The following is a 12,810-nucleotide window of genomic DNA, read 5'->3' as shown; positions in this document are numbered from 1 at the left end:
GGCTGAAGTTCTTTTATAATTTTTCGAAGTGTTTCAAGATGTGGGTTGTAGGTGACAACAAGGGGGATGCGATCCATATAAAACTGTCTGCTTTAGGCCCCTTACCTGAGGGAACCTTACTGGCCACAATGGATGTTGAGGCACTTTACACTAACATCCCCCATGATGATGGCATATTGGCATGTGAAATGTACCTCAAACAACATGATTTACCCACAAAGTCAGTAATAGAAATGATAAAATTCACTCTGACACATAATCTATTCTCTTTTGGACAGGATTGCTACTTACAACAAATGGGGACTGCAATGGGATGTCGGTTTGCACCTCACTATACAAATCTTTTTATGGCAAAATTGGAGGAAGATTTCATGTCAACGTGCATCGTAAAACCAATGTTGTATCTCCGTTACATAGATGACATCTTCATAATCTGGACTGCCAGTGAAAAGGATCTCCTCCATTTTCATAATGAATATAATTGTTTTCACCCCAACATAAAGCTGAAGCTGAATTACTCAAAAACAGAAGTCAGCTTTCTTGACACCATCGTTCAACTGAAAGACAACACCCTTGTAACTTCTATTTTTCACAAACCGACAGACAGACGGACCTACCTGAAAAATGATAGCTTCCACCCCAAGCATATAAGGCGCTCCATTATTTTCAGCCAAGCAATACGGTACAATCGTATTTGCTCAGACCCAACAGACCGGGATCAACAACTGCAGGAGCTCAGACAAGATTTCATCAAACAAGGTTACACCCCGAAAACAACAGACACTCAAATAAGAAGAGCTACTGCCATACCCAGAGACAACCTTCTGGAATATAAAAACAAAGACAACAAGGATCGCATCCCCCTTGTTGTCACCTACAACCCACATCTTGAAACACTTCGAAAAATTATAAAAGAACTTCAGCCAATACTAAACAATGACCAAACACTGAAAAATGTATTTCCTGAACCTCCCCCCCTGGCATACAGACAACCACCAAACCTTCAACAATTAATTGTCCGAGGCTCCCTAAGTGAACCAACAGAAAATGGCACATCTTCATGCCTACAGAAAAGATGCAAAAACATGTGCCCACATCTATGATACAGACCGTATAGTTATACCACACTGCCGACTCGAACATCACATCAAGGGATCATTTTCCTGCAGATCATCTAATGTAGTCTACCTAATTTTCTGCATGAAATGTCCTGACACTGCACTCTATGTGGGAGAAACTGGACAAACACTCCGCCAGAGAATGAACTTACACAGGTTCCACATTAAACATGGCAACACAGATGTTCCTGTGGCGGCCCACTTCAACAGCCATGGACACTGTGAGAAGGACTTTAAGGTCACAGTGCTTATGGGCAACTTCAAAACACAGCAAGAGAGAAAAGAATGGGAAGTTAAACTCATGCTAAAATTTAATACTTTACAACATGGATTGAATAAAGACAAGAGTTTTATGGCCAGATATGAGGATTGTTTACATCTCTCAGAATGACAGACAACCTGTCTACAGACCCACATTGTTTTGAAAAACTCATTACAAACTTCAAAAGACTTTGTTGGACAGTTATCTTATCCAGAGATCTTGACAATACATTGTTCTTTTCTCTCTTGCTAAATTAACCCTAGCCTGAATGAATCTATTAATTTTTTACATACAAAATCTCTCATTTAAAGATTTACCAATGTTGTTTCTTGTCCTAGAGTGTGTATATAAACATAGGAAACTTCAGTTTCTGTATTACATCTTGCCTGAAGAAGGGGCCTGAGTTGCCTCGAAAGCTTGCATATTGTAATCTTTCTAGTTAGCCAATAAAAGGTGTCATTTTGCTTGGCTTTTCTCTACCGCTCACGGTTGTTTGTTTATTGATAGAAGAAGGTAAAACTTCGGACGCATTGGATTTTCTTTTTAAATCTGAAAATATACTTTCGTTTATGCGCACAAACGCTTCTTACTTGTTCAAACAGTCGGCGCTGTTCGCTCCAAACAGGCAAACACAGCCGCCCCCCTGTTCAGTGCACATGTGCTTCCGTAAATGAGAGCCGCAAAGCGAAAGCGCGCCCCTGCCGTGAAATGTCGCGCTTGCTGTTTGTGATTGCTAATGCGAGTGCACAAGTGGAGGTTATGTATTCAAAAAGAACGGGTTGTTGATACGGCGTGAGAAAGTAATCCGGGGAGACAGAAATTGGTTTTACTCGCATTCAGTGGCGCACCTCTTATGGCATCATTTAGCGCTACAGGTAAGAGAAATTTAAGTCCAAAGACATCCACTCCTCACGTATTCAGTGGCTATCTCGGCAGCCTCTGAAGCGTTGGGCAGTGGGCTGAAGTCTGTTTAAAAGCACTCCGACGGTACCGAACAAATGCCTGTGCTCTTTCTTGGATCACCTAATGTTATTGGTAAGTTACACAGAGGGCGGATACAAATTATCACATGGAAACAACTATTCTGTGAACCACCATGTCTTTTCACACTGTGGCACTTTATTTTGAGGGTCTGTAAAAAACACTTCGTGCAGATGATATCGAAAGGTCCTTTTAAATTGCGTGCCCTTGTCAGACGCTACAGTTCAGATTTAAAAGTGCAGTAACCGCGTCTCATTGTGACCAAGAAAATTTAGATGGTTAAGTTCTTGCATGTCCAGTGTGTCGAATCCAGATCATCAGTAAACATAATCTGTTGAAGCAGAGGTTCCATACCACTCATCCCATTAAAAACATCCGGCTTCCTGCACAGTTCCTGGTAATTGTGATACTGTTGGGCTTTCATTGCAGTAGAATTACAGTCCTCTAAATAGATGCTCAAGGTCATCTCATTGCTCTTAAAAAGCGGATAAATCCTTGGAGTTAAAGGCAAATTAGATCTTATTTGAAATGCACAGAGAAAAAGAAACTTGAGCAACCTTTTCTAAAGGATTCATTTCTTGCTTTAGCAAGAAGCATGTTACTTAAATATGGCTCTGCAATTTGCAGTTGTTCTCCCCGTTTTTCAGTGTAAATTGGAAAATTACTGCATATTTAGTTGGAATAGAAGTGCAAATATATGAGGAAAAAATGGCGAACATCGGCAGCTACTGTGGTGCTCCAGTTTCAGAATTAAACACTTCTTAAATGCATATTTTTAAGATTGCAGAGCCTGTCCCAGCTGTATTGAATGGATTGAAGAAACCAGCATAGAACATGCCCAGGCCATCATAGGACACACTAGACCAGCGCAGAGTTGTTAGTCTGTGATTGTTCAAAGAAACAAGAGTACCTGGGAAAACCAGCATAGTTTAAGTAAATAAATAAATAAAACATACATTCCTTGTAATAAAGTATAGGAAAATAACTAAACTTTAAATAGTATGATGTAGTATACATACAAATATAAACTACACATACACATATTACATAATTTTTTTATTTAGCATGAGAAGAGAAAAATTTATTGCAACAGATAGTTGTAAATTGATGCATTACATTGCTATTTTCTATTCCAGTAAATGTAAAAGAAAAGCTAAATCCTGAATTATAAAGGTAATCAAGTACTTTATAGGGTCTAGTTCAGAAAGCAGACACCATCTCCTTCTTGTTTGTTTTAGACTGGCCTACCCCTAAATAATAATAATAATACATTTTATTTATATAGCGCCTTTCCCATGCTCAAGGCACTTACAGAATATAATAAAGAACGGCAGTGTATAAAATATATATTATTGTACAAACCAGATAAATAAATAAAGAAGATTAAGACGGTGAATTCTGGAAAAAAAAAAGACAACATAATTGATGGTCTAGCGCACACACACACACAGGTTACATTAGCATCTTGACAGAGAAGTAAACTGAGAGAAGGGTAATAAAGTCAAGTAGAGCTAAAAGCCTTCCTGAACAGATGAGTTTTGAGTTGTTTTTTAAAAGAATTCGTGGAGTCAGCTGACCTGATTAATTTCGGTAGATCATTCCAGAGTCTGGGCGCTATACAGCCGAAGGCCCTGTCACCCATGGAGTGTAGATTAGTGAGGGGCACAACAAGATTGCCAGAATCAGAGGACCTTAGTGGGCGGGCAGGCACATAGTGATGGAGAAGGCCACTGATGTAGTTTGGCGTGAGGTTATTTAAGGCTTTGTAAGTTATTAGTAGGATTTTATATTCGATTCTGTAAGACACAGGGAGCCAGTGGAGACGGAGCAGGATGGGTGTGATGTGCTCGCTGTTGCTGGTTCGAGTAAGGACTCTTGCAGCTGAGTTTTGAATAAGCTGGAGCTGTGATATAAGATTAGAAGGGGCACCTGCCAGTAGGGAATTACAATAATCGATGCGGAATGTGATAAAAGCATGGACAAGTTTCTCAGCATTAGAGAAGGAGAGGAAGGAGCAAACACGGGATATGTTACGGAGGTGAAAGTAAGAAAGTTTCTTAATGTGATTTATGTGGGCGGAATAAGAGAGGGAGGAATCAAAAATGACACCAAGATTTTTTACAGTAGAGGCAGGTCTGATGAGATCACCACCAAGATAGACTGAGAAGGAGCTCATTTTATTAAGTTGCATTTTAGTCAAAGTTTGCAGGAGTTCAGTTTTATTGCAATTTAATTTTAAAGAGTTCTGCTCCATCCAGGTTTTAATTTCACTAAGGCAGGTTGTGAGCTGAGAAAGCTCTGATGAAGTTCCACTTTTAACATTGAAGTAGAGTTGAGCATCATCTGCATAAAAATGATAACCCAGTCCATAGCTATGGATAATATGGCCAAGGGGAAGCATGTAAATACAAAAAAGCAGAGGACCGAGGACAGAGCCCTGAGGAACTCCTTGTGTGACCGGCGCTGAGCCCTACTACAAACCCTGAACTTAAGGTTTGTGGGGGTAAGGCCAGGTACACCAGGGTCCCTAATCTTCAAAATTTAGAGTAGGTGCCTAATCTTAAAATAGTGTAAGGGTGCCTAATCTTAAAAACAAGTGGCGTCAGCTTTCTGAACAAGAGCCACTTTATATAATGGTACTGTGATTCTGACTAAAGAAAAATTTGAATTAACCAGTAGTAGAATAGTTTTTTCTGCTTGTAACATTATAAAATCTTCAATTTATTGTTTGTGGTCTCCTGCAGTATTGGCTCCTGCTGTTTTTATTGTGTTGTTTCTCTTTCTTTGCCCTGTGTGGCAATATATTTAATTAATTGGTCTTTATGTCATGTTGCTTAAATTACAAAAGTTTGTTTTTTGTACACATCTTCATGACGTGTAAAAGAAGATTCTGGGGAATTACTGCAAACTTAATTTTTAATTTCATTACTCTTTCACTTAGTTGCTTCAATTTGTTCTAAGATTGAAAGTCCATTTGAAGAATATACATGTTAAAGAATTATTTATGCACATTATTATATTGCATTTTTATAATGAAACATCATCAGAAGGCACAAAATATACCTCCTAGTTGTCTAGGTTCTTATAGCTACTGGGTAAAGAAACCTGTTCTTGGTTTTAGAATACTTGCATAAATAACTACCTCCTAATGAGCATAAATATATTACACATTGTAGTGAAAGAAAAGAGCGAGAGCTAGGGTTTGGTGCAAGGAAAGTGGAAAAATCCATAGACTAAACACACTGACAAAAGTTTAAATTCACCAACAGTGAAACAAAAAAAATGTATCACAAAGATGGGTCTGGGTTTCTAATGACATTAGAAGAGCTAGGATTATATTTCCAAGTTCTGTTAATGGGGAAAAATGACTGACATGATGTCACATACATTAACTCAGTTAATGAGCATTTGATAAGATCCTACATGAGAGGCTGGGCATCAAATTAAACAAAGTGAGAGTTCAGGGTGCAGTGTGTAGATTGGTGCAGAACTGGCTAAAGCACAGAAAGTAGATGGTGCAAGGAACTTTATCAGAATTGAAAATGTTAAGAGTGGTGTCCTTCAAGGGTCACTGCTGGGGCTTCTGCTATTTTCAGTATATATAAATTAATTGGATAGGAATATAAACAACATCCCGGTTAAGTTTACTGCTGATGCCAAGCTAGGTGTATTGGCAGATAATCTAGTATCTTTAGAATTATTACAGAGGGACTTCGATAGCATACAGGTTTGGGCAGATTTGTGGCAGATAAAATTTAACGTACAGTAAGTAAATGTAAATGCTGCAAGTAGAAATATTAGATTTGATAACACAATGGAGGGTCTAAAACTTTAAAGTATGGCTTATTAGAAGGATTTAGGAGTCATAGTGGACTCATTACTATCAACCTCCAGGCAGTCTTCAGAAGCCATTAAATAGGCTAATAATTGTTGCTTATCTTTAGGGTTAGATCATGTGTAGTATATGTTTAATATCTGATATGTTTTCTATCTGGGGACCAGATATTAAATTGATGTTTGGAACAAGGAGACGGAATAGGGGCTTGCTCCATGTTTTTTTTTTTTTTTTGTTGTTTTTTTTAAAGAAAAAAAAAAAAGAGAGAGGCAAATGGAATGTTAGGTTATGCAGCATAATGTGTAGAGTACAAATCAGAGGAGCTTATACTTCAGCCTTATGTCACACTAGCCATCCCCTGAGGCTTTGCCTGCGTATTAGTGAAACCAGACAGTGAGGAGGGCCCCCGACCAGCTCTCTACTCCTGACGTCACTCTCCCCCCTCCCCTTAGCCTGCAGCCTCTGTCTCGGATTAGCATGAATATATTGCTCCTGCAAGCGAACTATGATTCTTAGTGCAGTGAAAGAAGTCGCAAAATCAACCGGAATGTTCAAGCAAATTATAGAGAAAAAAAAAAATCTGAATCCATTAAGTAGTTCTCTCGTGAAAAGCAGACAGACATACAAACGGGTCTAAAAAACTATAAGAAATTTCACGCTTGGACCACAAAATTTTTAAAACCATTTCTTAGCGAGCACCTTTGGGCCAAGGGTAACCTACAAACCAAATTTGAAGTCCCAAGTCCTCCTCCTTTCATGATGAGTTAGTCAGTGGTATTTGGCTTTTATATATATCTTTATCTTCTAGGGATCTTGAGAAAGCTACTTATGCTTTTATCTTTTCTTGCCTTGATTGCTGCAATTCACTGTATTCTGGGATTAGCAAATCCCTGATACACAGGTTACAGTTTGTCCAGAATGCTGCCGCTCACTTTCTGGTTGGGGCAAGAAAGTATGACTCAGTTTCTCCAATATTAGCTTCTTTACACTGTTAGCCTGTCAGTTTTCGAATTGATTTTAAAATCTTGTTGCTAGTTTTTAAATCTTTACATGGGCTTGCTCCTGCCTATTTATCTGAATTGTGCGCTTTACACCAGCCATCTAGAGTGCTTAGATCTTCTGGTCAGTTGTCTCTTGTTGTCCCTCGTACCAAGTGTAAAACTGAGGGGGACAGGGCTTTTGCAGCTGCTGCTCCTCGCCTGTGGAACTCTTTACCTTATCACATAAAGGAGTCGTCTACAATTGAACTGTTTAAAACAAGATTAAAGACTCATTTTTATTCACTTGCATTCCGTAACCTTCAGTAATACTGATGGTTTCCTCATTGTGATTATGTAACGTTACTTCTATTTATTAATTATTTTATTTCTATTTATGTAATTCATGTTAATTGTATGTTTTTCTTTAATTCTATTATTGTAAAGCACTTTGGCCACAGCATTCCAATGTTGTTTTAAATGTGCTATATAAATAAAGTTGACATTGACATATATACATCCATCCATCCATTTTCCAACCCACTGAATCCGAACACAGGGTTACGGGGGTCTGCTGGAGCCAATCCCAGCCAACACAGGGCACAAGGCAGGGAACCAATGCTGGGCAGGGTGCCAACCCACCGCAGGACACACACAAACACACCCACACACCAAGCACACACTAGGGCCAATTTAGAATCGCCAATCCACCTAACCTGCATGTCTTTGGACTGTGGGAGGAAACCGGAGCGCCTGGAGGAAACCCACGTAGACACAGGGAGAACATGTAAACTCCACGCAGGGAGGACCCGGGAAGCAAACCCGGGTCTCCTAACTGCGAGGCAGCAGCGCTACCACTGCGCCACCGTGCCACCCTCAATATGGGTGCATTTTGTGCAAATGTTTGACAATTTTTTTCACACAGAGCAACACAGACACCTGGAATAAGTTACCAAGCAGTGTGGTAGGACACTAGGAACATTCAAAACTTGACTTGATGTTATTTAAGAGGAATTAGGAATTTTTACTTTGGAATTAATTCCCATAAAGTTTAGCTTACTGCCAAAGTTTTCATGTGTCTTTTTTTGCTGAAATAGAAACTAAACTGAATAATTGTAATCAATTTTGTTTCTTAAACCAAATCTTAAACACATCATTCTTTGATGCAAGGTGAAGAATTTTTTTTATTATATTTATTTATAAGAATCGTACTACATTGAACTAAACACAGAATAAACGAATTCAATTAGTACTGCTACTATACATTTATGTTTAATATCTTAACAAATTAATATTAACACCCCTTCCCCACCTGTCTCAGAGAGGTATGTTAGCAGAAATTGTATAATGGCCCTGGCAGTTCCATGGATCATTGTCCTGAATTGTTTTTGAACTTCAGCCAAATGCTAATCTTTGACAGAAGGGCCTCTACAGATGTAGTTACTTTATCAATCCATGATATTGAAGATCCTGATCTATTGCAGTGACCTTCGACACTGTTAAGCATAATTTACTTCTACAGTGATGTTTATGTTGCATCATGTTTACAAAATATGGAAGTCAAGGTCTGGTCATTTGAGGTCTTAGACATAACTTATGATTGATTCTCTGTAGTTTTTTTTTTTTTTTCACAATCCTATGACTGTATTCAGAATACTATGCCCTGAACAAGTCAAACCTTTGTGCACGATGTTGTATCATCAAGAGTGATTCGTTAAGTTTCTTGGTCATTTGTTACCTTATTAATGACTGTTGATCCAAGTAGGCTGTTTCTATTTAATCTCCTTAAAGGCTTTGTTACGTTTATGAGTTTGTGAGGATTTTTGCATTGTTTGCATTAAGGGGCCAGCCATGTTCATTTGAAGTATATTCTATTCCTTGATCCTGGTGATGTGGCTTTTCAAATCATCTGTGCTTTCAGCTAATGTTGTGGCATTATGCTGTATTCTGAGACATTGACCAACATTACAGGCTCATCTTCTATCATCATAGTCAGTACAAGATCGCTTGCGAATAAAATCAATGAGCTTTCAGAGCTGATCTGAGCCAAAAGAAATAGAAACTCGGCAGTCTTGTGTGCTTCACAGAGTCATGGCATAGAGCTGCAAGACCGGCCTCCATGGTTGCACTGCATGGATTTAAAATCTTATGAACAAACAGAAGCAGGAAGGAAAGCAATAGGAAAAAAGCAGTTGGACTTTGTTTTTGTGAATGAAAAAATTGTGCAACACAAGATATATTACATTGAAAGCGCAGGTATATGACCTGAATGTAGAACTACTTGTGGTGGTCAAAACATGCAGATTGATGCTGTTGGAGCTGCAAGCCTGCAGTCACATGTTGAAAGTAAACAATGATGCTGATGTCACATACCAACACTTGAACACACACATCACCCATTCTTTTGCTTGTACTGCAACTCACGCAAGAGTCGCATTAATTTCTGACAACATGCTCAAGAGGACACATGCAAACAACACTAGGAACACATGGCAGCCATGATGCGTGCATGTAAGTGTTCTGAGCATGAAATATAAACCAGCCCTAATAGCTCGTCTGTGGTCACCATACTGGTGCAAAAATGGCTGCCAGCCAGGTGGATACTACACATTAGTGGTGGTTCACCAAGTGGCTCACCACTTACTGTGAAATGCGATTTGAGTAGTGAGAAAACCACTATCCATCCATTTTCCAACCCGCTGAATCCGAACATAGGGTCATGGGTGGTCTGCTGGAGCCAATCCCAGCCAACACAGGGCACAAGGCAGGGAACAAAACCCGGGCAGGGTGCCAACCCACCGCAGGACACACACAAACACACCCACACACCAAGCACACACTAGGGCCAATTTAGAATCGCCAATCCACCTAACCTGCATGTCTTTGGACTGTAGGAGGAAACCGGAGCGCCCGGAGGAAACCCACGCAGACACGGGGAGAACATGCAAACTCCACGCAGGGAGGACCCGGGAAGCGAACCCGGGTCTCCTAACTGCGAGGCAGCAGCGCTACCCACTGCGCCACCATGCCGCCGAAAACCACTATATAAATGTAAATAAGTATTATTATTTGGTAACGAACATTCCAGTACTTTCATCACAATTTCTGGAGACTGTAACAGTGTTTCAGTTTCCTCCATCCTCATCAGTTTTTGCAAATTTGCAGACTGTACAACAAGGAAAAATAGAACTTTGGACTTGTCATATGCAAATATTTAATAAGGCACACAACTCTGTTGTTTTGACATCTTTGGGCAAATCTATCCCAAATTTGGTACATAATATTTGGTACAGCTCATATCTGCATATAAACCCACTGTTCAGCGGCCTCCAGTCACCACCAGGACCATACAGGAATGGACAAAATAGGTTAAGGAGGCTGTTGAGTTTTTATACTTACACAAACAGTAAACCAATGAGACAGATACAGCAATCATGAAACTTCTGTTAATTTATTTGCTGAAGATACATACACTATATTGCCAAAAGTATTGGGAAGCCTGCCTTTACACACACACAAACATTAATGACATTCCATTCTTAATACATAGGCTTTAATATGGAGTTGGCCCACTCTTTGCAGCTATAACAGCTTCAGCTTTTCTGGGAAGGCTTTCCACAAGGTTTAGGAGTGTGTTTATGGGAATTTTTGACCATTCTTCCAGGAGAGCATTTGCGAGGTCAGGCACTGATGTTGGATGAAAAGGCCAGGCTCACAGTTTCCGCTTTAATTCATTCCAAAGGTGTTCTGTTGGGTTGAGGTCAGGGCTCTGTGCAGGCCAGTCAAGTTCCTCCTCACCAAACTGGCTTATCCATTTCTTTATAGACCGTGCTTTGTGCACTGGTGTGCAGTCATGTTAGAACAGGAAGGGGCCATTCCCAAACTGTTCCCTCAAAGTTGGGAGCATGAAATTGTCCAAAATGACTTTGTAAGAGTTCCTTTCATTTGAACTAAGGGGCCAAGCCCAACCACTGAAAAACAACCCCACACCATAATCCCCCCCTTCACCAACTTCACTTGGCACAATGCAGTCAGGCAAGTACCATTTTCCTGGTGACTGCCAAACCCAGACTCGTCCATCGTATTGCCAGACAGAGAAGTGTGATTCTTCACTCCAGAGGACACATCTCTATTGCTCTAGAGTCCAGTGGCTGTGTGCTTTACACCACTGCATCCGACGCTTTGCATTGTACTTGCAATGGAAACCTATTCCAGGAAGCTCTCTACGCACTGTTTTTGAGCTTTTGGAGGTCTGTAGGTATTGACTCTGGAGAAAGTTGGTGACTTCTGCACACTGTGTGCCTCGGTATGTGCTGTACCTTCTCTGTGATTTTACGTGTCCTACCACTTCATGGCTGAGTTGCTTTTGTTCCCAATTGATTCCGCTTTGTTATAATACCACTAACAAGTGATAGTGGAATATTTAGTAGCAAGAAAATTTCACAAATGGACTTATTGCATAGATGGCATCCTATCATGGGACCATGCTTGAATTCACTGAGCTCCTGAGAGTGACCCATTCTTTCACAAATGTTTGTAGAAGCAGTCCGCATGCCTAGGTGCTTGATTTTATACATCTGTGGCTATGGAAGTGATTGGAACACCCAAATTCATTGATTTGGAGGGGTGTCCCAATACTTTTGGAAATATAGTGTATGTCAAGTTCCACAGAAAACTTGTACATTAATAGCAAGGTGCAGGCACATCACATATTCTATGCAATTGTTTGGTAACATAAAATCGCCCATATATTTGGTTTTAAATTCTAACATATACTGTACATAAAATTCCTCCCATCCAGCTTGGATGTCTAACAGTGTTTTTTTAATTAGCAAATAAATACATGGCAAAAAACTTAAATATATGTATACAAAGCATCTAAGTACTTAGTACATTAACATCAAATTCAAGTTCAGCCTTTCAGGTGGTTTACACATCCTCTCAGGATAGTGTTTATCCTGTGCAGGTGGAGCAGGCATTTGATATGAGGTTGATTCAGCAGATTCTTTAGGTTGTGATTCACCAGCAGCAAGGGATGTATTAGATCTCAGAAAAGTAATTTCATTTGAGCCCTGAGGGACAATCGGCTCCTCACCAATGTCTTGTGCTGCGACGACCTGAGCTACTGTATCTAGCAGCTGGTCAATATGCCTCAGGGCATCAGACTATATCATACCCAACCTGTGACACAGTCTTACCAGGCTGCCATTTCTAATTTGAGTATCAGTAGTCTTGGGCAAACACTTTTTGTCCAATATCAGATATTCTAAGCTTGCCTTGTTTTTGGTTTTGGAAGCACTGCTTCTTTTGCACACATTTATGCAAATCAGGCTTCAGAAGATCCAAGCTCAATCTCAAACTTCGTCCTAAGAAAAGCGTTGCTGGAGCTTGACCAGTTGTTGAGTGAACTGTGTTTCGATAGTCTAGAAGTAAGTTTGCAGTTTTCTCATGTAGAGACTCATTTTTCCTTTTCCATGACTTTCATAGATAGTTTGAAAGACTGAATAATGTGTTCAGCTAGACCATTTGTTGCAGGATGGTAAGGAACAGAGATGATGTTCTTAATTCCATTCTTTGTGACAAATGCCTGGAACTAAGCTGATGTAAACTGAGTTGCATTGTCACTAATTAGTTGTT

The 12,810-nt window shown here is 39.8% G+C and overlaps 1 protein-coding gene across 1 annotated transcript in view; it reads left to right on the top strand.

Annotated features, from left to right (window-relative positions):
- The first annotated feature begins 2,035 nt into the window (after positions 1-2,035).
- Positions 2,036-12,810, top strand: part of zfp64 (zinc finger protein 64 homolog (mouse)) — a 76,115-nt gene continuing 65,340 nt past the window's right edge. The window contains exon 1 of the mRNA XM_028811910.2: positions 2,036-2,255. Within this exon, the coding sequence (XP_028667743.1) occupies positions 2,234-2,255 (22 nt within the window). The 5' untranslated portion in view covers positions 2,036-2,233. The remainder of the gene's footprint in view (positions 2,256-12,810) is intronic.

The sequence above is a fragment of the Erpetoichthys calabaricus genome, chromosome 10 (genome assembly GCF_900747795.2).
Source record: "Erpetoichthys calabaricus chromosome 10, fErpCal1.3, whole genome shotgun sequence".
NCBI classification, from domain to species: Eukaryota; Metazoa; Chordata; class Cladistia; order Polypteriformes; family Polypteridae; genus Erpetoichthys; species Erpetoichthys calabaricus.
Note: the sequence above shows the minus strand (reverse complement) of the source record. Positions and strands in the feature narration are given on the sequence as shown.